This window comes from Muntiacus reevesi, chromosome 2, assembly GCF_963930625.1.
Source record: "Muntiacus reevesi chromosome 2, mMunRee1.1, whole genome shotgun sequence".
Taxonomy (NCBI): domain Eukaryota; kingdom Metazoa; phylum Chordata; class Mammalia; order Artiodactyla; family Cervidae; genus Muntiacus; species Muntiacus reevesi.
This window is the reverse complement of record NC_089250.1, coordinates 45,975,332-46,001,679: the sequence shown is the minus strand read 5'-3', so window position 1 is coordinate 46,001,679 and position 26,348 is coordinate 45,975,332. Positions and strand designations below refer to the sequence as shown.

The window sequence follows — 26,348 nt, the reverse complement described above, 5'->3', positions numbered from 1 at the left end:
AGGCGACGCGCAGCCACAGCTTTGTCTGGGAGGGAGGGGAGAAGCCCCGCCCCCAGGGGGCGGGGGGCCGCGAGAGGAGGGGGAAGAAGAAAGGCCGGGGAAGCAGGGTGGAGGGAGAGGTGGCGAGCTAGAGAAAAGAGTAAGGGAGGGCGGTCAGATCCGATAGAGGCAGATAAAGGCAGAGGGGCGGGAGAGAGGACGAGGAAGGGCGGGGGGGGAGCGAGGGGGGCGGGGCGCCCGACCCCCAACTGCGCGGCTGCTGCAAGCTCTGCCAAGCTGCTAGGGAGCCTGGCCCGCCGACTGCTGAACGAGCTCCGTGGCCACCCCCGCCCCCCTACTTTCCAATTCCACGGTCCCCGCAGCGCGCGCGAGATGCAGCCGGTTCCGGACGCAGGCAAGGCGCGGGGCGCGGGCGGCTGGGAGCAAGGCTCCCGGAGCAAGTTGCGGGGCGCGAGGTGTGGTGCACGGGGCGGTCCTCTCTCCCCTCGCTGAAAGTTTTCTCGTAGTGTCCCCTGCTTCTTCCGTGTCAATCCCTCAGCCCCTCAGCGCCTGTTCTCCTCCCTCCTTTCCCAGACGCTGGGGGTTCCAGGGGGTGCGGACTCCGCTGGGGCCGCGTAGGCGTGGAACCCCGGCCAGCCCGCATTCTGAGGGACAAAGTTGTGGTCCAGGCTCATCCTTGCCCTTCGATTCCCTGGGGGGTTCTTCCTTCTCTCCGCGCCAAGGGCGGCGGCAGGAAGCCCTGCCCCCGAACCCCACCTTATTCCCGGGGTCCCCCGGGACTCCCTGGCGAGAAGTTGCCGGGCGGGCAGGTGCAGGGATGTCAGGCCCCGACAGCCCGGGTGTTGGGTGGGTGGTGGTGTCCGATCCTAACCCGGTTCTCTTCTTCCCGACTGAATCGAGGGTTCCCTGGAGGCGAGTTCCAACCAACAGCGCCTGAGCCTCCCTTGGCCTTCAGAAGGGCGTTGGACGCGCTGGGGCCCTGGGTCCTCCTTGCACTTCCCCTTTGCTGGCTCTTGGCCTGCCTCCAGAGCCTGAGGTCGTTGAGAACCTCGGCTTTGCGTCCTCTCTCACTGAAGAGGCAAGTGCCTTGGGCCGACTCTGGCCACCACTGCATTTTGAGCGCCTGCATTGCCCTCAGTCCCTAAGCTGGGAGAGCCCTAGGGACAGAGAGAGGCACAGTGGCCTGATAGGGAGACATGAGGCTCCGTTTTATCCTGGGGCGCTCCTTGGGTCCTGAGTTGTTCACTTCACCTCTGCCTCTCAGTGACAGAAGGAGCTGAGGGCCAGGCTTCTGAGCACTGCCATGCACTTTATTCCCAGGTGTGTGGAATCTGGATCCCTAGAGCTTGTTCTCCCAGAGAACAGAGTTTATCTAGAGCTGGCCAAGTTCATAGTATGTACCTTACATATAATGAATGAATGCAGGCACCAAGGAGCTGACAAATAACAATTCCTGTCACAACTGATCTTGGTACAATGGGAAGAAAGAATTAGAAACAATGATTCTTTTGAACAGCTGTGAAACAGAACCAGGGGCCTTCTTTCCAGAGCATCTGGTTGAAGAATCTGGGGTTGGATTTATTTTATTCATCAATCTATGTTTACTTACTGGAAACTTTTTCTTCAGGTGGTCTGAAGAATTAAACCTCTTGTGGCTAAGCTATATTAGGTTGTTTGAGAAGAGGTTTTGTTTGGGTTTTTTGTTTGCTTGTTTTTGTTGTTTTGTTTTAAATTTGTGTCCAAATTCAGTGTTTCAGAGACTAAAATTGAAGTCAGCCTGCGAGGTGCCCATTTGGGATCAGAGACTCTGGAGTGAGGCCATGAGTATGGGCAGCCACTGTGCTTTCTCCTCTGAACAGGTCAGCCTGATGCCTGGGAGCTGCAGCAATCCAGTGGGCCTCAGGGGGATGGAAGAGGGCCTCAAAGGATGGCTGAGCTCAGAGAGGCAGGATAGCTTTGGAAAGAGGGTAGTTCTTGCCCTGGGGCAAGGAGTTGGAGACACCTGGGAGTCTGGGCTGGTTCAATTCAGGATTCCCTGTGCTAAGAAAGCTGGAAGGTGAATCCTGCTCCTCCTTCAGAAGAAGGGAGAGCATAAGTGGAGTACTGAGTGAATCTTTGACATGCAACCTAAACATACCCCATGTTCCTCTGTCCCTGTTTTTATGCTGGTGAAATCTGTTTAGAATGATGAGGACACCTTTGGGAGACCTGGTTGAGAGAAGGCCAGGGGACCTGAGGCCCCTAGTCACATCCTTGTCCAGGGGAAGGTGATATGCCCTCTGCACCTGGGCGAGCAGGCCAGGGCCTGCGCAGTATCTGCCCCTGCTGTATTTGTAGCTGGCACCATCCCCACCTTCCTGAGAGTGGTTTCACTCTGCTCCAGAGTCCACTTCTCTGGGGCTCATGCTGAGGTGGGATGAGATTATCAGAGAATCCCTTGGAGAGCTTGGGGAAACTGGATGATCCCAAGAGCAGTTTCAGGATTTGTCCACATTCCTTTTCCTCTGCCCAGAGTGAGAAACCGGGAAGGTCTCAGCAGTGTTTTGGGGGATGGAACAAGACATCCAGTCTGTCTTCAAGCCATAGTTGCAGTTTATAGCGTTTATAAAACTAGGGCGGTGGTCCTTTTCTGCACCTCCTCGCTCATCCCACTGCTCATCATAATATGGCCCGATTATTTATCCCAGTGACACACCGTGCTATTTAAACACTCCCTGCCTCTCCAGAAGAATTTTAAATAAATCCTTAAGGCTGGGTTAGCTACCACAGGCCCATGATTGCTGACTTCATTTGTTTGACTATTTGTGGGTTCCTATGGAGGATGTGGTGGGGGAGGGGGGTGGAGCAGGAGGCAGAGGGGAAGCAGAGCACAGTAAACAGGAACATCCTCCAGATTCCATTGGCTAGGTGGCCAGGAGGTCATTTTTAATCATCCCTTGGATGGTAGACTCTGGAGCCTGTAATCAGAGGTTGATGCAGCTGCTCAAGGACGTAGAATTCCTGCCCAAGGCAGCTGTGACTGAGCTAGAGAAGACAACCTCTCACTGAAGAAGAGGCAGGGAAGGGGCATTTGGTTAATTCTTGTGGGATGAGCAAAGTGACTTAGAATGGCTTTTCCTAATCCTTACATTGATAAAAATTAGCAAAAAGATACATTTTATTTCCTTGGACATGTTAAACCAAAGTCATTTGGCAAATACATTTACTTTTACCAGCATGGCACTTTGCCTATAGTGTTAGTTTGATTAACTACTCCTTTCTATAATGAAATGGATTTGGACTTTGAATGGCTTTCAGATTTTCTAGCTGCATAATATTGGGCAATGGAATAGATGCTGTCAGCATCCATTCTGTGTTCCCTTGACCTCAACTAGTGCTGTTGGGAGCAAGTGTATAAATGCTCCAGCTCCCTCACCTCTCTGTTGGGGCAGCTTTGGGTCATATTCTATGCTGTCTTTCAGAGTTGCTTAGTAAGACCATTTCACAGTTGCTTATAGTAATAACTGACTCCCATCACTGGCTGCCTTCCCTTCCCTCTTTCACTTTCCCACTCCTTTTCCACTTGCATTTGAGTCCTTGTCCTATGGTCAACCTCTGGGGGAACCAACCTAAGTCTTTAGTTTGTAGTTAAAAGTCATTTTAAGTCTTTGCGTCTTCATAGAGAATAGATCTTGCCAAAGGGGAGGAGTGCAGGAGAGGGCTGGATTAGGAGTTTGGGATCAACAGATGAAAACGATTATATGTAGAATAGATAAACAACAAGGTCACATTGTGCAACACAGGGAACTATATTCAATATCCTGTAATAAACCATAATGGAAAAAAATAAAGATAAACCTTGGTTCTGATAAAAAGTGGAAGACTCCTCCCACCCAACAGGACCTGAAAAGCTTGGGGCCACATTTCAAGCTTCTTCCAATGTCACTGCATCCAGGAATTGTTCCCTGACTGTGTCCCACAGGAGTATAGCCCCATCTTTTGCATTCTCATTCACATTTTGCCCATCCCTTTCTTCCTTGTTTCATTGTTGTCTCTCTCTCACCTTGTGCAGTTTGAGAGCTGAGTCCTTGATTGATGCTTCAGTAGCATCCTGCAAAATGCTTCTGACATCTTGATTCCTTTTAAATATGGTTGAGTTAATAAACAGTGAGAAGAAAAAAAAAGTCTCTGAGTCTCAGTTTCCCCAACTGAATGATAGAAATGATAACTGTCTCACTGTGATATGTGCTCAGACACAGCGTGCATCCAGGCAAATGTTTGCTGGCTCTTTGAATAGTACAGGTGAGGCTATGATGGATTTGGGAATGGGTATTGTGGTGGACCATGAAGAATTATGCCTTGGAGAGAGAGGTTTGAGAGCCAGTAGGAGCCAGCTCCAGCACACGCCTGGCCTTGACTGGACTGGGATGTGATCAGTGTCTTAATTTCCGATTTTGTACACCAGTGAGGAGGATAAGAATTACACTAGGTGTCAGAACTTCCGTGGCAGTCCAGTGGTTAAGACTTCACATTTCTAGTGCTTCCACTGCAGGGGTTGTGGCTTGGATCCTTGTTTGGGGAACTAAGATCCCACTAGCCGTGCAGCATGGCCAAAAATATTTTTTAAAAATGAATTGTTCTAGGTGTCAAAATTTAGGGTATGTTCAGCTGTGCCCTAAACTGGCTGAATCATTGTGTATGGGACACTAATGGGGTTCAGTTAAAGATTATTGAAGTGTTTATGCTATGAGTTTTGGGGGGGCCTTGATTTCCTCACCTCCGAGGCTAGAGATTAGATGATTCCACAGGTCCCTTCTAATCCTTGGTCTCCTCAACAAGAGTCCATTGCATTTTCCTTCTGTCCATACAAAAAAGAACCTTTAACGAAAGAAAACCTTTCATGTGTCTATACATAGCTTATACACCATGGGGCACCCAGGATTGGGCCATCCTAGAGTTTTACTATAGTCTTTCCTGCTGGCACAGGAGATTTCAGTAGAACTATCTCAGTAAATTTTGCTTTCCTTGTGTGCCACTTTCACTTAATGACCTAGGCATGATGTGTCCCCACAGGAGGACTGGGGAGTGGGTAAAGAGGATATGGAAATGATACGTCCTTTCCTGAACCACTGTGCAAAGTTGTAGACACCCACATGAAATCCAGGAAAAGTCCCTGTGGAGGAAGAGACTTCTATTTGACAGAATTCAGCATTCCTGGTTGGGTTTTACTCATAATGCTCTATTTGATAATCCTCCTGAGGGATCCCCTGACTCAGCAATTCCACCTAGAGGAATTCTTATCCTAAGGATATAATTGGACACATGCAGAAAAATATGTGCATGTGCAATGTTCTGTGAAGCATTGTTTATAATAATAAAACAAAAAATGGAGACTAAATGCCCCCAAATAGTAAATTTGTTAATCATGGTGTATCTCTACATTAAAATACCATGTGATTACAAAATCTTTAGGATACAGATATGCATCTGTTAACGTGGGAAAATATGCATTTGTAAAGAGTAGTTTACCAAACATTGTGCTGTTGTTATTGTTCAATCGTACAGTTGTGTCCAACTCTTTAACGACCCCATGGACTGTAGCCCACCAGGTTCCTCTGTCCATGGGATTCCTCAGGCAAGAATACTGAAGTGGGTTGCCATTTCTTTCAGTTGCCATTTCCAAACAATGTGCTGATTTTGTAAGGTTCATTTATATTTGCCTCTGAAAGGGTATATGGAAAAATATTAATAGTGATAATAATTCCACTGAACGGTGGACTTTTGGAAGATTTTAATCTTACATTTTATTACATTATTTTCAATTTTTATTGTATTTAAAATATGCACAACATAAAATTAACCTTTTTAACCATTTTTAAGTGTACAATTCAGTCTTAGTCCATTTGAGCTATACTGTATAACAAATGCCACAGACTGAATGACTTATAAACAACAGAGACTGTCCAGAGACAGTTCTGGAGGCTGGGAGTCAGATCAGACTGTGAACATGGTCAGGTGAGGGTCCTCTTCCAGATCACAGACTTATCATTGTATCCTCCTGTGGCAGAAGCAGCTGTGGGTCTCCTTTAATCCCATTCATGGCTCTACCTTTGTGACCTAATTTACCTCCCAAAGCCCCCCCACCAGCTTCTTTTTTTTTTTTATTCCCCCCACCCACTCCTAATGCCATCATAGGATTTCAGCATATGAATTGGGAGAGGACACAAACATTCAGACCATAGCAGTGGCATTGATTGCATTCACTGTGTTTTATGACCATAGCCACTATTCATTTCCAGAACTTTTCCAAAGACTCTGTACCCATTGAACATTAACTCTCCATTCATTCCCCTCACTCCAGCTGCTGGTATATTCTATTAACATCTTCATGAGTTTGCCTACTCTAGGTTTCCTATAAAAGTGCAACTGTACCATAATTGTCCTTTTGTTGATCTTAATCTTTTCGCTTTTCTATATCTTTAAAATAAAAAAAAAATCCATTTTCCTTGTATAAAAGAAAAAAAGGAACAAGGAAGCCCTGGAGAGAATTGTGGTATTTGGTCTCTCGCATTTTCATTTCAGACTGGGCCACAAGGACCTGGCCATCCTTGTTGCTTCCGCTGCCATCACCTGGGATGGGGGTCAGGGTCTGACCTCCATCTCAGCTGAGCAGAACAAAGGTGGACAGCCAGTGGGCATCAGAACTCATCACATTTGGGACTTGCTGGTTGCTAGCAGCTGGGCCTTGGGCCTCAGGCCTCTACTGCTGAATCATCATATCCCAGGGCTTTTTGTGTGTGGTGGTGGGATTGAGAGAGTGTGCATGGGGTTTGCTGTGCCTTAAACCTAACAGCTATCCTATAGTGAGTAAGGTCCACACCAGATGGAAGTTGGATTGTTGAGACCATCTTCCTTGAAGAATGAGGATGAGAACCTCAGCCTGTTTGAAATGTCCTTTGTGTATTCCAGATCCTGTAGCTCAACTCAACTTACTAGATACCCACCATGGCACCTGTGGCGGCTGCCGAATGCTTTGTCCGCAGGCAGGGTCGGCCTGCCTGGGATGCAGAGAAGACTTTAACTGGTGGAGTCCATGAGATCCTAAGTACTCTGGGAGATGGGTAGTGGCCTCAGATAATCAGTGCCCTCTTCCTAAAGCTCCGTGCAAGCTTTTATAGACATCTGGGCCAAGGATTGCTCTCTTGTGTGTATGGTGGGTTGTGTATTTGACAAGATAATCAGGGACATGGTGCAGAGGAGTGGAGGCAGGGGAGGTGGTATGTATGTGTGTCTCAGTTTGGTCTGAGGTGAGAGGAGATCAGGAAGCTTCAGTACCCAGAACCTGGATACAAAGTTGTGTGACTGTATTCAGGGGTCAAGGGAGTAGGTCAAGTGGCTTTGCTGTGGGACGCCTTGTTCTATGGAAAATGCTTTAAGTTCCTCATTAATCAAGCTCCCAGAGGAAACTGCCCGCCCTCCAGCAAGTTGCTGAGAAAATGTAGGTCTGGGAGGGGACATATGTACGTACTATGCTCTCTGGAAATTACTTTACCTGGCTCTGCCTGTTTTCTCTCTGCCCAGCTGCTCTTTGAATCCCAGACAGTGAAGGGGAAGTGAAAAGACTTTACAGAAATGGCCTTTGAAGACCATTTTGAGAAGTTCTGTTTTTCATGGTGCTGATTTTTCTTTAGGGTTAGTCAGCTGGCTGCAGGACAGGAGGAGGAGAGTGTGAGTGTGGTTTTGTGGAAAACTTCCCCTTGAGCCTCCTGGAAATGTTCTGGAAACCCCTGAATGAGCTGTCTCTCCTGGGTCCAAGATCTGCTGTGTGAGGCTGAATTTCCCTGCCTGTACATATTGCAGGGTGTTAACAAGGTTAAGAAAGGGTGGATATAAGATGCTGCCCCCAGGGGGAGGCTCAGTACTTGCTGGACCCTCCCTCTGCTAGCCCTTCCAAGGGCAAGGAACCTGCCCAAACCTGGGGGTGAAGGAAGCCAGCACTTTAGGCTTTTGCATTTCCTATCCTGACTCTGGGGAAGCAAGGAGGGGAAACCCTAAGATCTCTGCACACAAAGCTCAGAGTCTCAGTCAGTAGCACCAAAAAAGGGAAGGACCGCTGGGGTATCCTTAGGAAGGGGATGTGAGGTCAGAGGTGAGTCTCAGAGAAGCACTCAGTAAACAGGAAGTGTGGCCAGAGAGAAACCTGTGCTGTAGGAAGTGGGGCATCGGCGGCAGCCTCCCAACTTGGCCTGGATAAGCCAGCAGCCCCTGCCGAGCTGATGGCAAGTAGAGGCTCGGAGCACGACGAGTGACACAGACCTTGGGCCCTCCCTGTGAGACAGGGCTCCAATTAAATCTTGTAATTATTGGGCTGGAGGAGAGCTTAATTTGCCCTTCGGAAGGTAGGACTTTAAATACCCCGTAAAATAACCCTCGGTTTTGAGAAATGCAGGTCAAGGAATGTTTAGTCTTATTTGCCTCCACCAACTTCCCATTCTTTCCTCGTGCCAAGTCAGTTATATGGAATTTTGCACTTTGTTGAGCTTTATCCTGTGAGGGGACACATCTTAGCAGGACCCCTTTGGGTGAAGGTGGTAGAGGTGACTAGGCCCTTCCCTGGGGGCCTGTAGATATTGGAAGTTTTCTTTCTAGGTCTTGTGGGTTCTCTGAGCTATAGTCAAAGTTCTTTACACACACACACACACGCACACACACACACACACACTCCCTCTCTCTCCACACACTGTCTCATACACCCCATCTACACACATTCATTTGCACACTTACACTCTCCCTCACACCGATACTTACACATTTACACATGCATACTCTCTTACTCATTTACACCTATACATTACCTCACACATCTACACTTACACATTCACACACATATAGCCTTTTCTGTATGAGGTTTTGCTTTCTTTATGTCTTTTTGGTCCCACTCCAGGTCCCACTCCATTTGACATGAGGCTAAGGATCTTTGGGTTTCCTTCTAAATATCCATCCAGAAAGTAAAAAACTTGTGGATGTAGATGAGACTTCCCTATAAACAAGTAGTTGCTCACCTGGGCCCATGAGATGATTGTTTACGGGGGTGATTGTTTGTTGGGACTCTCCAGGTCACTCACCTGGCCACGTGCCTACTAGCATGGGAGTAGGAGATACGTCTTCTCAGCAGGAAGCAGACCATTTCCTCAGAGCTTCCACAGGCACACTGAAGAATTCAGACCAGTGTGCAAAAGGCCTGAGCAAGAAGGATCAATGCCCAAGCTGTCAGCAGAAGGAGCTGGGGCTTTTACAGGCCATGCTCCTGGCATGAGGGAGCCCACTTGACCACCTGCTGAATCTCATGTACTCATTTGGCAGGTGTACCAGATAGAGGCTTCTCTGGGGATAGGAGTGAGGTTGCCTGTCAGCGGGGCCCTTGGACCTGTTGTTAGACCCCCTAGGCTTTTTCCAGAAGGAGGGGCAGGCAGTTTGTGGGGCCCATGAGTGTGAGGAATAGCTTCTTCTGTAGACAGAGGGTGAGATATGCCTGGGCATTCATGGCCCTGTGACATTGCAAGTACCCAGGTCTCTGGGAGGGATCTGTATCCCCTGCAGGGTCTGCTTTTCCTGCAGGTTGTCTGCCAGGCCAGTCACTGACTCATCTGTCTTCCCCAGGACTCTGGGGCATTCTGTGGCCAGCAGCTGAAGCCAGCCTCCAGCTGCCTGTCCTACTTGGAGACCCTCATGCCCACTGCTTAGCCAAGGCACTAGAGAAGGGGCACTGTTTTCATGTCAGCTCTGTGACCTGGGACAAGTCACCCAACATTCTGTTTCCTCATCTTTAAAGTGATAAAAATCAAGAGTTCTTTTAAGGAATAGGAGAAAGCTTTTAGAGTCTTGTTACCAGCAGCACCAGCAGCACTTGGAAGCTTGTTAGGGATGCACCTTCTCAGACTCCACTCCAGAAGTGTTGAATCAGAAATTGGGATGATGGGAGAAAAGGAATCTGTATTTAATGAGCCCTCTGGAGGATTCTGATATATATTTCTCTAGAATATGACCAGGTCGGGTGATTTTTAGCTGTAAACGTCTTCACTGCAAGGCAGCTGTGTAGCAAATATAAGTTCTGTTTTGCATCAGGCAGTCTTAAGTTTGAACTCTAGCTCTCTCTCTTCCTGACTGTGTGTCTTTGGACAAGTTATTAATACTTAACTTTGTCGTGCTTCAGTTGCTTCATCTGCAAAGCGAGACTATTAAGATTTCTTTCTACATGGGGTTGTTATGGAGATTAAATGAATCAAAACAGGTAATAGCTAGCCTGTAGTAAGCTTGCATTTCTGTTAGTCATCTATTATTCACATTTGTTGTTTTATTATTAGCATAGTAATATTGTTGTGATTGTTCTGTTCACTGTTTGTGAGGGAAATAGGTGATCAAGGCTTCCTTTGACTAGTCTTCTTTTTTGCTGCCTGCCTCTGCATAAAAGTGCCATCCCTCCTCAGGCAGAACACACCAACCTCTTCCCTGTTATTTAGGTTGGTGCAAATGTTTTTGTGGTTTTGGACTACAAATTTTTAAATTTAAATCATTATAACTAGGTTCAAACACATCTTTATTAACCAAAATAGATACCATTGCAATCACATTTTTGCCAATGAGAAATAAGTTTGTTTATTCCTGTAGCTTAAAAATCCCTGCTTTGGGATTCCACAAACTCTTGGAAGTCATTTTCTGTATTCTGCTGGTTGTGGAAGTATTTTCCCTGCAAAAAAGTGGTCGAGATACTTGAAGAAGTGGTAGTTTGTTGGTGAGTGAAGTGAAGTGAAGTGAAAGTCCCTCAGTCATGTCTCTCTTTGTGACCCCATGGACTGTAGCCTGCCAGGCTCCTCTGTCCATGAGTTGGCGAGAGGTCACGTGAATATGGTGGATGAGGCAAAACTTCACAGCTCAATTCGTTCAACCTTTGAAGCATTGGTTGTGCGACATGAATTCGGATGTTGTGGTGGAGAAGAATTGGGCCCTTTCTGTTGACCAATGCCAACTGCAGGCACTGCAATTTTTGGTGTATATCATTGATTTGCTGAGCGTACTTCTCAGGTGTTATAGTTTTGCCAGGATTCAGAAAGCTAGAGTGGATCAGACTGGCAACAGACCACCAAACAGTGATCATGACCTTTTTTTTGGTGCAAGGTTGGCTTTGGGAAGTGGTTTGGAGCATCTTCTCAGTCCAACCACTGAGCTAGTCATCACCTTTTCGTCACATACCACAATCCGATTGAGAAATGGTTTGTTGTTGCGTAGAATAAGAGAAGATGACACTTTAAAGAGGCAGTTTTTTTTATTTGCAGTCAGCTTATGAGACACCCACTTATTAAGCTTTTTCACCTTTCCAGTTTGCTTCAAATGTCTAATGACCATAGAATAGTCAATGCTGAGTTCTTCAGCAACTTCTCATGTGGTTCTAAGTTTCAATGATGGCTCTCAGTTGGTCGTTGTCAACTTCTGATGGCCAGCCACTACATTCCTCATCTTCAAGGCTCTCATCTCCTTTACAAAACTTACTGAACCACCACCACACTGTTTGTTAGGAGTTCCCAGGCCAAATGTGTTGTTGATGTCGCAAGTTAATAAGAAAATTGCTCGAATTTGCTTTTTGTCTGTCATTTCCATGATCTAACATAAATATAAAATAAACAGCGAGTAATAAGTCATTAGCAAAAAAAAAAAAAAAAAAAGCGAGAAATATGCCTTAAAATGATGCCTCGTAACCACATTTATTTAAGAATGAATTCCAGGATCAAACAGCAAATTTCAGCAATGCAAAAACTGCAGTTACTTTTGCACCAACTTACTACCTTCCCCTCTCACTTTTCTCTAACCTCGAACATCTTTTTGGGGTGCAGAGGGGCAAAGCTTTGTGTTCACAGGCACAATAAAGCTGAGGAAATGGAGTATATATACCCAGTACACTTGACCTTATCTCTCCCTTTTGTGCTGTTTAGTGTTCTTTTCCTGAGCAGAGTGACTGGGAGCCCAGTAGGTGGTTCCCTGGGGGCCTGGACACCACGGGTGGGGAAGGAATGGAGGAGGCATGTGGGTTTGGCCAGAAAGTGGACCTTTTATTGAGGAAAGCAATGGAAGGGAAAGTATGCTGTTCCTTCCTAGGCAGCCCAGATTTTACCGTTGTCTAGGAGGCTCAGGTGGCATCTCTTGTAATCTCTAGATCTTGGCAGGGCCCCAGGCCATAGCTCAAGTCTCCTTCCCTGTGTGGTGCTATAGGACTGGGGTTACCTGTTTGCCATTGATACTTCTTTCCGCTCCCATCCTAGCGAGCTGAAGTGCAGAGGGGAAAGCATTATCTCCTCTTTCACTGCTTCGTTATAAAGTGGAGTCCCTCTGGAGACCTGATGAAGCAGTGTTCAACGCTCTAATATAAAGCACCATGTCAGAGAGCTTTCTCCTCCAACCCTGGAGCTCCAGATTGTCCCCAGAGGGCAGGGCAGAGCAGGGTTCAGAAAAGAGGTAGAGAGAGGCCTCAAAAGGGGAAGTTGCAGGCCTCCAGTTAGTGTTTCATTTGCATCTGGTGCCTGTAGCTGACTTCCTGGTTTCTGTGGTGTGGTGCCCTGGTTTGCTGGATGGGGCCCCTTGCATCTGCTCTGTGCATCTGTTCTCATTCTTGGGGATACTCTATGCTGTCCCCTCTCCCCTTTGAAGTTTAGTAATGGGAGGGGACTGCAAAAGACAACTCATTGGTTTTTAGAAAATTCTGTTCCTGCCATTCTTGAAACACTACTTTGAGATGCATTTGGGGGTGTTCTCAGTTTACACAGCTCTATCTCCTTCATATTTCATGGTGGCTCTCAGCCGTGGTTGTACATTGGCATGATGTGGGGAGGTTCTAAAAATGCTCATGCCTGCACCTCTTCCTGGAGGGTCTGAAGAAATTGGTCAGAGTTGCAGCCTCAACATCAGGAATTTCAAATCAACCCTCCTACCCGACTCCCTTGGCTTCCCAGGTGGTGCAGTAGTAAGGAATCTGCCTGCGAAAGCAGGAGACACAGGAGATATGGGTTGATCCCTAGATCAGGAAGATCCCTTGGAGTAGGAAATGGCAACCTACTCTAGTATTCTTGCCTGGAAAATTCCATGGGCAGAGGAGTCTGGTGGGCTATGGTCAAGGGGGTCTCCAAGAGTCGGACACAACAGCACACACCAACGTACCCCACTCCCACTCCAAGAGAGTCTGATGAGCACCCAGAATTAGAACCTCTGAGATGTTGTGTGTCTTGAGGTCAACTATTACCCCTTTCCACCTTGGTTTCATTTGAGGCCTTGCCAAGTGCATATCCTTCTCACTGGTCAGGGCATAGCACTATGGGGTTTGCCCCACTGGGAATGTTTTGTGGAATAAGCCCTCACCTTTCCCAGCCTGTCTCTCTCTTCTCGTTCTGTCTTCTTAGAGACTGGGACTGCCTGGGTCCTATAAATTAACTGTTGTTCCCTCACATCCCATCCTACCCTGGGAGCTGAGATCAGAGTCAGGATGTGGGGTCTAACTCTGGTTATGCAAACAGGAAGACAGAAAACAAAGAAGCAAATAAACCACTGAAGAGGTTCTTCATCTCACTCTGGGCTTTCCTGCCAGGGGTTTCCCCTGTTTCTGTTCTTTATTTGCCTGCTGGGACTTTCCAGTTGATCAATAAGATGAGAGACATTTAGTCTCTAGGCTTAATCAGAAGCTTTGTAGGGATTAGCCAACCTGCTGGCAATGCTCTGAAACCAGATTAGCTTCATTGTGTTCTCTGAGCTCCCTGACAGAAAGGGAATGAGGGCACAGGAATTTGGAGGAACCAAGAACCAAGAACAGACAAAGCTGTTCTTTAAAGCTCTTCTTTTAAGACAGCTTTGAATGTCTTTTCTACCTCCTCAAACTTCCTAAGGATTTAATGCTTTCTCTTCTCATAGGAAGCTGAGCTGGTTAATTTCAAGGGCCTGGATAGCCCCTCATTTATTCTTGGGGAGTCTGGAAACACCTGTGAGTGGGGAGTCTGTGAAAAAAGAAAGGAAAAAGTCCTTCGTGCAACAGCTACAGGGTAGCTACAGGGTTTTTACCGGTCCAGAGCTCGGGCATCTGTCCCCATTTCTACAGCTCAGCCTTGCATTGCACCCAGTGATGCTGGGCAGGCAGCTGTTTCCTCCCAGCTTGAGAGTGGGTGGAAAAAGGTGACAGAGCCAGGAGCTGTTTCAACTCTCATGTGGGGCATGTGTGGTGGTCGCTGCTGGTATCCACCCAATCCCCTTTATCTACCGCATGTTACAGGTGTGGACTATTGACAGGTCTCAGTTGCTCCCCAGTCTTGGAACTGCTCTTCAGGGAAATGCCTCGGTGCTCACCCCCCGCGCCCAGGGGTGACTCTCAGCCAATGACTGACTAGTGCCAGAAACAAAGGCCTGGTCTGCCTCTCTCAGGGTGGGACAGTTCCATGAAGTTGTTCACACCCTAGAGCTCCCACGGGATCAGGCTGTGGCTGGGCTCCAGTTCCTTCCCCAGCCCAGTCTTGCTTCCCTCGCTTCCTTACAGGTTTCTCCTGAAGTCACTTCCTCAATAACTCATGTACACAAGAATCCTCTGCCTCTAGGAATTCCCTGACATAAAACAGCAGGTTAGCTTTCCTTGGGCTGACTGTTGAATCCATTGTTTCCAAATAATTAATAATGAGAATGAGAATATTTTCAGGAGAGAGACACAGTGTGGGATCTGGGGCCCAAAGAGAGAAACCTCTAGGCCCAGGAGAAGAAAGAAACATTAAATTAGTGGTTTCTGTGTGGTGGTAAGTGCTGTGATGAAGGACAGGCTGAGGTGTGGGTGCTGTCCCCTCAACACTACCCAGAGATAGTGGGAGAAGTTTGTAGGGAGAGGTAAGTTTTGGCAGGGTTTAGGGAATGTGTGAGCTTTCTTGGGTCTGAGAAGAAGCAATACCCTCACAGAGCATGAAAAGCAGGCACCATAACTTCTCTGTAGCTAGGATGTCATCATCTTTAATAGCTTAGGAACCTTTGCTTTGTCAAGACATTCTCTTGGATCTTAGGGAAGATTGTGTCCTCAAGTTGTCCTGGGAGCAGGCAGGAAGGGTCTTCATGTGAGAAGTACTAGATTCTGCTGACAAGCTGCATGGCATCATGCAGGCATTTAATGGAACTGAGTAGAACCCAGAACATTTCTGCTAGGGCATGAAGTGGTGCCAGAAGAGAGGACTGATTGGTTAGTGGCCTCAACAAGTCTCCAGTGTGTCTAGGTGACTAGGAGGCTCATGTCCTGACTCGGCAAGCCCAACAGTATTCACGTCTCTAGACATTTTAGCAGATGTGCTTTATAGTTAATGGGGCTTCCAAGGTGGTGCTAGTGGTAAAGAACCTGCCTGCCAATGCAAGAGACATAAGAGATGTGGGTTTGCTCCCTGGGTTGGAAAGATCTTCTGAAGGAGGGCACTGCAACCCACTTCAGTGTTCTTGCCTGTAGAATCTTATGGACAGAGGAGCCTGGCAGGCTACAGTTCATAGATTTGCAAAGAATCGCTTACAACTGAAGCCACTTAGCACACACACATGCATGCATTCCAGCTTTTAACATTTTTCTAAAGAGAAGTTGTACCGATTTAGAATTCTTGAGGGCTAAGTGGTCATGTTCACAGGGGGGTTCAGTAGGTTTAAATATGTTTTAAACTTCAAAGATTATTTGTGTCAAATCTGCCCTTTCATTCCTGTCCCCTGCTTTCTCTCTTCTCCTTTCTCTGTATGGGACTCAGTGAGCTGTTTCAGTTCTGTGCCTTAGATGCTGGCTGATGTGGGAAGCCCCCTCCTTCCCCTCTCTCTTAATTTCCCCTCTTCCAAGAGATGGTGAAGAGTTGTTCTGTATTCTCAAGGCATAATGGAAGTGATGCATGGAAATGATCCTTACAAGGCATTTTGGAGTCCAGAAGGACTTCATAAATTCTTGTTAACAGAGAAGGCAGAAGAATTGCAACTAGCTAGCTGAGCAGATTTCTCTCTTCAAGACTGTAGATACTGGTGGGCATCCTTGGCAAAAGTGTCCAATTGAATCCATATCCCAGCCCCATCAGCCATCTTCCTCTGATTCTTCCTTGTATGAGAAGCAATATTCTGTTTAAGGAAGATTGGACTGAACTCTAAATTCTGGCCTTTTGTTTGCTCTGTTAACTGTGTTTGCCTTAAAGTGTAGGTAAATTTAGCTAGCTTTTTCTTCCCTCTTCTGCTGGCTGGAGGTAGCCAGTGATTTGTGGTGATGGTTGGAAAGTTTATGATGCAGATGTTATCCTTGAGACAGACAAAGGAAGGCTTTGGTCCTAGAATCAGTTATCTGTAATTTCAGCTCAACAATATGGTAGACTGTGTAAGTATTTTCCTAACATTCCTAATCCAAGAAATGTAAAAGTTAAAAAACACAAAATTAAAAAAAAAAAAAACAAAAAAACAAGTGGGGAGAAGTCAGGCTGGAGACAAAGATTGGGCCAAAAGAATCTATGTGTGTGCTCAGTTGTGACCCCATGGACTGTAGCCAGCCAGGCTCCTCTTTCCATGGAATTTTCCAGGCAAGAATATTGCAGCAGGTTGACATTTCCTACTCCAGAGGATCTTTCTTACTCAGGGATCTAACCCACATCTCTTGCATCTCCTGCATTGGTATACCAGGCGAATTCTTTACCACTGTGCCACATTGGAAGCCTAGATCAGATTTATAGTGATGGCCTTGGTGAAATCACTCACTAGGGAGAGAGTGACTGAATTTTAGAGAATTCCCACATTTGGGCCATAAGACTACTTGATGATTTTTATCAACCTGGTAAGTAAAAAAGTATGTATAGATGTGAGAGTTGGACCATAAAGAAGGCTGAACATCAAACAATTAATGCTTTTGAGCTGTGCTGCTGGAGAAGACTCTTGAGAGTCCCTTGGACTGCAAGAAGATCAAACCAGTCAACCCTAAAGGAAATCAACCCTGAGTGTTCATTGGAAAGACTGATGCTGAGGCTCCAATACTTCGGCTACCTGATGCAAAGAACTGACTCACTGGAAAAGACCCTGGTGCTGGGAAAGATTGAAGGCAGGAGAAGAAGGGAATGACAGAGGATGAGATGGTTGGATGGCATCAGCAACATGAGTTTGAGCAAGCTCCAGGAGTTGGCGATGGACAGGGAAGCCTGATGTGCTGTAGTCCATGGGGTTGCAAGGAGTCAGACATGGCTGAGCAACTGAACTGAGCTGAATAATGCTGGAGAGAGAAGACAGACATTGCAGAAGATAAACCAAGAGTGGAAGGAAGAGAAGCAGCAATCAAAGCTAGTATAGGATAACATTTCCCTGGCTGGAGAAAGACTTGAATGTTCAGGATGAGGTCTGTCAATGGACAGACACCACTAATCTGATTTCCACTCTATCTAAACTTTGGAACTGGCTCTGGCTGAGGTCCCTCATGATCTTGTGAGGTAAATCAGAGACTGCTCTTGGTTTCTGTTCCTTGGGTTCCCACCACCAGCTCCTGGCTCTGCTGATCATGGACTCCTTCTCTTGGTTTCCAAGATACTGTGTCTCCTCTTTTTCCTCCTCTTCTAGGGACTCTTTTTTTCCTGCCTATGCCTAACCCACTGGGTTCATTGGCTCCCTGCCCTTGGCCCTGCCCCTTTAGTCCTCCCTACTCTCTCCTTGGTGACCTCGCCACTCTCCTGACCTCCCTCCCCTCAGCAGAGCCAGGATTCCCTCCCTGGAAGCTCCACACTGTCTCTTTCCTGGGGCACAGGCCTGGCAGGACTTCCTGTCATCAGCATCATAGGGTTCCATGACCTGCCTCAAATTCGGCGCATATTCCTCACAGCGTGTTTATGACTGTGCCTGGCTACCCAGCAGCCCGGTGTAATGTGGGAAGCTGGCCCTTTCCAAATCTTTTTACTGATGGAGCATGACTTTTTTCTCTACCTCTTTAAACTCATTGGACCCTGTTATTCCATCCCCACTGCCTGCTTCCCTGGGACAGGCCTCTCAATTGGTCCCTTTGCCTCTGTTTCCTTCCCTAATCCTTTCTCAAAGTAGAGAGTAGAGTGATGTAATCATTCCAAAATTCAAGTCAGATCACACCCTTCTCTTATAACTCCCCTTGTTTCCCTGTTGCTGCTGTAAAAACTGATCACAGACTTGGTGGCTTAGAACAACAAAAATGTACTGTCTTCCATTCTGGAGGCCAGAAGTCTGACATTGGTTTTAGTGGGCTGAAACCAAGGTGTTAGTAAGGCTGTGCTCCCTTTAGAGCCTTTGGAGGGTGAGCGAGAGGGTTAATTTGCTTGCCTTTTCTCACTGTGTTCCTTGGCTAATGGTCCCTTTCTCCATCTTTCATCCATAGAGTAGCATCTTCAAATATCTTTCTCTGTTGAGGTTGTCTGTAGCAAAATATCCCTCTGACTTTCTTTTAAGGATACGTGTGATTATATTTAAGATATATTAGATATATGAATATTAATTATATTAATAATTAGATAATATTAATATGGTGTATCACTTTGATTGATTTGCATATACTGAAGAAGTCTTGTACCCCTTGGATAAATCCCGCTTGATCATGGTGTATGATCCTTTTAATGTGTTGTCAGATTTGTTTGCTAGTATTTTGTTCAGGATTTTTGCATCTATGTTCATCAGTGATATTAGCCTGTAATTTTCTTTTCTTTTTTTTTTTTTTGTAATTTTCTTTTTATGTGATATCTTTATCTGGTTTTGGTATCAGGGTGATTGTGGGCTCATAGAATGAGTTTCGAGTTTTCCTCCCTCTGCAATTTTTTTGAAAGAATGAGAAGGATAGGTATTAGCTCTTCTCTAAATGTTTGATAGAATTAAACTGTGAAGCCATTTGACCCTGGGCTTTTGTTTGTTGGAAGATTTTTGATCACAGTTTCGATTTCAGTGCTTGTGATTGGTTTGTTTGTGATTTCTCTTTCTTCCTGGTTCAGTTTTGGAAGGTTGTACTTTTCTAAGAATTTGTCTATTATTGGCATAGAGTTGCTAGTAGTAGTCTCTTATGACCCTTTCTATTTCTGCATTGTCCATTGTAACTTCTTTTTCATTTTTAATTTTATTGATTTGAGTCTTCCTTTTTCTCTTGATAAGTCTGGCTAATGATTTGCCAATTTTGTTTATCTTCTCAAAGAACCAGCTTTTAGTTTTATTGATCTTTGCTATTGTTCCCTTCGTTTCTATTTCATTTATTTCTACTCTTTATAGTTTCTTTCCTTCTACCAACTTTGGTGGGTTTTGAGCTTTTTTGTTTGCTTAAATGTAAGGTAAGGTTGTTTATTTGACACTTTTCTCATTTCTTGAGGTAAATTTGTATTGCTATAAACTTCCCTCTTAGAACTGCTTTCACTTCTTCCCATAGCTTTTGGGTCATTGTGTTTTCAGAAACTGCCATACTGTTTTCTATAGTGGCTGCACCATTTTACATTCTCACTTGTAGTTCATAAGGGTTTCAATTTTCCTTCATCCTCACCAACACTTGTTGTCTCATGTCTTTGTAATGATAGCCATTCTAACAGGTGTGAAAAGATATCTCATTGTGTTTAAAAAAAAAAAATTATTGAGGTATAGTTGATTTATGTCATATTTAATTACTGCTGTATAGTAAAATGACTCAGTTATACACATATTCTTTTTCATATTTTTTCCATCATAGTTTATCACAGAATGATGAATATATTTCCCTATGCTGTACAGTAGGACTTTATTGTTTATCCATCCTGTATTTAATAGTTTACATGATTTGCATTTCCCTGATTATTAGTGATATTAAGCATCCACAATTAGAAACCTCCCAACAAAGGAAAGCCCAAGATCAGATGGTTTCACTGGTGAATTCTACCAAATGTCTGAAGAAGTGGTAATGTTGATCCTTCTCAAACTCTTACAAAAAACTGAAGAGGATGGAACACTGTCAAACTCATTTTACAAGGCCAGATACCAAAGCCAGATAACTACATTACAATAAAAAAAAAAACTACAAGCCAACTAACTGGAAAAGACCCTGATGCTGGGAAAGATTGAGGGCAAGAGGAGAAGGGGGTAACAGAGAATGAGCACTGACTCATTGGACATGAGTTTGAGCAAACTTTGGGAGATAGTAGAGGACAGGGAAGCCTGGCATGCTGCAGTCCGTAGGGTCACAAAAAGTCCAACACAACTGAGTGGCTGAACAACAACAGGTCAAAATACTAGATGAATATAAATTTAAAAATTCTCAACAAAATATTGGCAAAATGAATTTCGACAGTGCATTAAAAGGATCATGCACTGTGATCAAGTGAGATTTTCCCTTGGAATACAAGTATGGTTCAATATATACAAATCAATAAATGTAATTATTGATTCAACCTATACATTTCTACTTGTTTATCTTGTTAAAAAACCAGCTCTTAGTTTCATTGACCTTTTCTATCATTTCTCTGGTTTCCATTTCATTTATTTCTGCTGATATTTGCTGTTTCCTTCTTTTTGCTAGTTGTGGGTTTAGTTTTTTCTTTTTCTAGTTCCTTGAGGTGTAAAATTAGATTGTTCATTTGCGATCTTTTGTTTTTTCTTAATGTAGGTATGTATTGTTATAAAGTTCTCTCTTAGAGGTGCTTTTGGTGTATCTCATAACTGTTAGTGTGTTTGCTTCTGTTTCTATTTAAGATGTTTTTAAATTTCTTTTTTGTTTCTTCTTTATCTCTTTGGTTGTTCAGGAGTGTGTTGTTTAATTTCCACATATTTGTGAATTTTTCAGTTTTTTTGGTTGGAAAAGATACTTAGTATGATTTCAACTTCTTAGATTGCTAAGACATGTTTTGTGTGTAATTTACTTTGAAATATGTGAAAAATAAGATGAATTATTGAATGGATAAAGGGATGGACAGATATTTAATAGTGTAAGGATAGTAAATGTTAAGGGTTCAGTTCAGTTTAATCGCTCAGTTGTGTCCGACTCTTTGTGACCCCATGGACTGCAGCATGCCAGGCTTCCCTGTCCATCACCAACTCCTGGAGCTTGCTCAAACTCATGTCCGTGGAGTTGGTGATGCAATCCAACCATCTCATCCTCTGTCGTCGCCTTCTCCTCCTGCCTTCAATCTTTCCCAGCCTCAGGGTCTTTTCCAGTGAGTCAGTTCTTTGCATCAGGTGGCCAAAGTATTGGAGTTTCAACTTTAGCATCAGTCCTTCCAATAAATATTCAGAACTGATTTCCTTTAGGATGGACTGGTCGGATCTCCTTGCAGTACAAAGGACTCTCAAGAGTCTTCCCAACACCACAGTTAAAAAGCATCAATTCTTCAGCATTCAGCCTTCTTTATGGTCCACCTCTCACATCCACACATGACTACTGGAAAAACCATATCTTTGACTAGATGGACCTTTGTTGGCAAATTAGTATTTCTGCTTTTTAATATGCTCTCTAGGTTTGTTATAGGTTTTCTTCCAAGCAGCAAGCGTCTTTTAATTTCCTGGCTGCAGTCACCATCTGCATTGATTTTGGAGCCCCAAGAAATAAAGTCTCTCAATATTTCCGTTGTTTCCCCATCTATTTGCCATGAAGTGATGGGACCAGATGCCATGATCTTAGTTTTCTGAATGTTGTGTTTTTAAGCCAGCTTTTTCACTCTCCTCTTTCACTTTCATCAAGAGGCTCTTTAGTTCTTCTCTGCTTTCTGCCATAAGGATGGTGTCATTTGCATATCTGAGGTTATTGATATTTCTCCTGGCAATCTTCATTCCAGCTTGTGCTTTATCCAGTCCAGCATTTTGCATGATGTACTCTGCATAGAAGTTAAATAAGCAGGGTAACAATTTACAGCCTTGATGTACTCCTTTCCCAATTTTGAGCCAGTTCGTTGTTCCATGTCTGGTTCTACCTGTTCCTTCTTGACCTGCATACAGGTTTCTCAGGAGGTTGATAAGGTGGTCTGGTATTCCCATCTCTTTAAGAATTTTCCACAGTTTGTTGTGAACCACACAGTCATAGGCTTTAGTGTAGTCTTTGAAGCAGAAGTAGATGTTTTTCTGGAGTTCTCTTGCTTTTTCTATGTTCCAGCAGATGTTGGCAATTTGATCTCTGGTTCCTCTTCCTTTTCTAAATCCAGCTTGTACATCTGGAAGTTCTTGGTTCACGTACTGTTGAAGCCTGGCATGGAGAATTTTGAGTGTTACTTTGCTAGCATGCAACAAAGTAATATGTATCTATATGCATATTTTGTGCTTGTATGCATGCCTGCTCAGTCACATCATGGAGCTTTGCAGCCTCATGGACTGTAGCCTGCCAGGCTCCTCTGTTCATGGGATTTCCCAGGCAAGAATACTGGATTGGGTTGCCATTTCCTCCTTCAGGGGATCTTCTTGACCCTGGGATCCAACCCACATCTCCTCTTGTGTCTCCTGCATTGGCAGGTGGATTCTTTATCACTAAGGTAACTACCCTTGAAAGTATAATTGCTCAGTTTTGTCCAGCTCTTTGAGACTTCTTGGACTGTAGCCTGCCAGGCGCCTATGTCTATGAAATTCTCTAGGCAAGAATACTGGAGTGGATTGCCATTTCCTTCTCCAAGGGATCTTCCCAACCCAGGGATCAAACCTGGGTCTCCAACATTGCAGGCAGATTCTTTACCATCTGAGCCACAAGGGAAGCCTTACATGTATATTAAATAAAATTGGACTCATAGTTTTATAACTTTGTTTTCATAATGTATTGTCATTTTCTCAGGTAATTAAATTGCCTTTCATTTTGTCATATTTTAATGATAATGTATATGCTGTGATTTATTGTGCCCATTTCTCTTTAGGCATTTTTTTTTAGGTTGTTTACCCATCTTTAGTATATCTCAGTAATATCAACTTTCCTTTCCAGACAAATCTCTATTCTGTGTAGTGAAGTTCTCTTCAGGAAGATTCATTCCTTCAAACCAGTTTGGGTGCCAGCATCCTCTGTGGCTGTGGCTTGGGCATTTGTTTTGGGGCTGTGCAAGGATTGTCATTTTTGTTTGGGCTTTTTTCTCAGAAGCTCTGGCAAGCAGTGTGGCATCTTCCTGGCCCTTTGTCAGTGTTGGGCTGCTCAAGCTATGTATCTGGGGCAGGGACAAAGAACCATGTGCTCCCAGCCCCCAATCCATGTTCTGCTGACTTCTTAAAGACACAACTGGACTTTAACTCCTGTCTTCTTTCAAATATAGGCCTCTTCTTCTGATGAAAAGAGAAAGGAAGAATGGACTACCATCACCAAACTTCCCTAGTCCCATGTGGACAAGATAAATACATTTCCAAGTAAGATTTTTTGCTACGGGGTTGTCTTTGCAGTGGCCGATCCCATGTGGATGGATGCCACTGGCAGAGGAGCCTCCTCTGTACGTGAGAGGAGCTCATGTGTGTGAGAAGGAGAAAGCAACTGAGTGTGGACTAGTGAGAGCATCAAGCAAGTTTGCTGCTATAGATGAAGAACATGCCCCCAGAGCCTGGCTATAGAGAGTGAAGTTAAGGGCATCTTCAAGACATACTACCTTTAGAGGCTCGAAAGAGTTGATGTCCTGGAGAGTTTCTAGGAGGAGGAGTTGGTTGTGGCAGCCCCAAATCTTTACATTGAATGAAGTGACAGAATGCCCTTGCCTCTTGCCTGAGAAGAGGCAAAAGCATACCTCGGTCTCCTCAAGCTCCTCCCTTCTCCCAGGCCTCCCTTCATTCACTTTCGGATAAAAACTTGATCAGAGCATTTTCAGGTTTGTAAACTCTCACTCTGATCACAAAGGGTGTCACATGCTGTCTCTTCCATGTTTAGTATTAAGAGAACTATGCTCCCAGGGGAGCAACTTGGAAACCAGTATTTAGAGGCCTTGTAAGGTTTTTTTTAATGTTTTTATAAACTAAAAGCATGTAGAATAAACAGTTAAAAGCACCTCTCAAACGAGTGTAGAAGAGAAAATTAGAAGAGTAACACAGAATATTACATTAGGGGCTTCTTGTGTGATTCAGCAGTAAATAATCTGCCTGCAATGCAGGAGACATGGGTTCAATACCTGGATTGGGAAAATCCCCTGGAGAAAGGAATAGCACCCCATTTCAGTATTCTTGCCTGGGAAAATCCCATGAACAGAGGAGCCTGATGGGCTATAGTCCACGGGGTTGTAAAAAATTGGACACAACTTAACGACTAAACAACAAAGGTATGTCAATGAAGCTTAAGTCAATGGGGCCCAGGAGTCTCCCTTTTAACTTCCTGAAATCCTAGGAGTTTCTGAGTCTCATGAAGGTCTGTAGTGAATGTCTTCTTCTCACAGTATTTGTGAGAGAGGAAAGGCTGTGGAGAGGCTGAAGAAACCTTGTGTATGTGCTTTGAAGTGCATTTGCTTCTATGAATCTGTGGTTTAACAAGGCCTGCATATTTAGCTTGGGTTTGAGAAATGTAGTGAGAGCTGCTAACCTTTGTCAGCAGACCAGACCTGCCTTGGTTTTCTGGAGTTGCTCCTTACATTAAGTCTGTTCTAGGTAGTATTTACTCTTGATCTTGATCCTGGGGAAGTTTGTGATGGAAGATGGGTGGTTCTACACTCTATGGGTGTGTGTATTTGTGTGTATGTACACATGTAGACAAATACCCCGACTGGAGTGACTGAAGGCCAGATTAGAGGTGAGAAAAAGAGGGAGCAATTGCATTATAAGTGACTTTAGCTGAGATTGTGACACTTTTTATATTTTTCTCTTAAGGAATGAACTTCTCCTGCATTTGAAGACCTACAACTTGTACTATGAAGGCCAAAATTTGCAACTCCGACATCGTGAGGTAAGAATCACAGGGAAAGTCTGTGGGGCTCCTCCCCTAGTGGCCAGCCCAGTCTTCATCTCCATGTGTTCTTGGGTCTCCATGTCTCCATGTCATCCTCACCAAGAGGGTCTCTGCCTCTCTTGCCACAGTGAGTAGCCTCTCAATATTAGTGATGTTATTGGGAGTTCCTAGAGTTCTTTGGAAGTACACTCTGAGCCCAGATTTTTTCTAAAAGGAATGAGTTTTCTGTTCTGGAGATATTCCTGTGACTGGACTAATACTAGCCTCAGAAGGAGGACCCTCCAAAAGGATGCTTTCATGAAATGACTATTTCAGATGGTACTCAAGCAACCTTTTTCCTCTTGGGCAATTCAGGAACCTCACCCTGTCCTCTGTGTTGACACATCTGGCCCATGTGCTGTTGCAGCAATCTGGACAAGTTACATAAGCTTTGGGTGGTAACTCTTGGCTTTTCCCCACAACTGCAGCAGCCTTCCTAGAATGCCTTATTAGAATGTCTTTTGTTATCCATGTATCTTTCCCCAGCCCCCTTCCTGAATCTAAGTTTACTCATCCTGTATCCATTTCTGTAAAGCCTGTTTCGGGTAGATGGTGAATTATATGGGAGCCTAGGAGAGTAATTTATACTCAAGTGTTCTTGGCTGATAAGAAGGTACATGTAATACCCTTCTAAACACATTTTCAGGTTATCAAGTCATATTGATTTAATCTGTAGAAACAGATATCAGATGGTAGAATTTCAGCTGCTAAGGCAGGTTGGTTGGGGATAGTATGTAGTGGCTTTTTGTATGTTCCTCAAACTACACCACTTAGGCAAAGTCCTACTATGGGTTAAATTCTACCCTCTAATCATGTAGTATAAAGTATCTATGCCAGCCTTGACCACTTAGAAGACCATGCATGTAACCTGTGCTTAAATAACGCTTTTCTCCTTAAGATCCCCAAACACCCTAAAGTTGTTCCACCCATCTCCTGCCTTCTTTTACTACCCCCTCCCTCTCTAAGGATGATCCTGGGATACAGATTAGTTCTTCACTGAACATGTGTCATCTTCTTTCATGGGGCTTGTCCTGAAGATGTGGCCATAGCCCAGATCTGAGGTCTTGACCCTGCTTATAAAACATGGCTTCAAAAGGTTTTGCTTTTGAACATAGAGTCAGGCATTGATTCTTTAGGCACTGTCCTCAAACCTTCTACTAATTAGTGGCTGGATCAGTAGCAAGATTTTGGTCCTTAAACAGCTATTCTGAGGTGTGTCCTATAGATGACTCAAGGGTATGGTGGTTTCTGAGATCCATTTCTTTGGGATAAAACATCCAGATATTTTTAGAAGGCCTTCACATTTAAATTCTTATCAATCAACAACCCTTGAGTATAAATTTGGAATTCTTGCAGAATTTATTCACCTCTTGGAGAGTTATTATGTAGCACATTAGCTAATTATTGGCTCTGGGAAGTTCTGCTGTTAAGAAATCTGATAACACATCATCTCCCAACTCAGGATCACTTGATACTCTTTTTAAGG

The 26,348-nt window shown here is 44.6% G+C and overlaps 1 protein-coding gene across 3 annotated transcripts in view; it reads left to right on the top strand.

The window, feature by feature from the left end:
* The first annotated feature begins 205 nt into the window (after positions 1–205).
* Positions 206–26,348, top strand: part of RASSF2 (Ras association domain family member 2) — a 49,401-nt gene continuing 23,258 nt past the window's right edge. For 2 of the 3 annotated variants that reach the window (XM_065921451.1, XM_065921449.1), the window contains exons 1-3: positions 206–394; positions 23,220–23,310; positions 24,745–24,820. In XM_065921451.1, the coding sequence (XP_065777523.1) occupies positions 23,252–23,310; positions 24,745–24,820 (135 nt within the window). In that variant the 5' untranslated portion in view covers positions 206–394; positions 23,220–23,251. Of the gene's footprint in view, positions 395–1,750; positions 1,860–23,219; positions 23,311–24,744; positions 24,821–26,348 lie in introns of those variants that run through there. The other variant, XM_065921450.1, reaches the window with a different exon arrangement.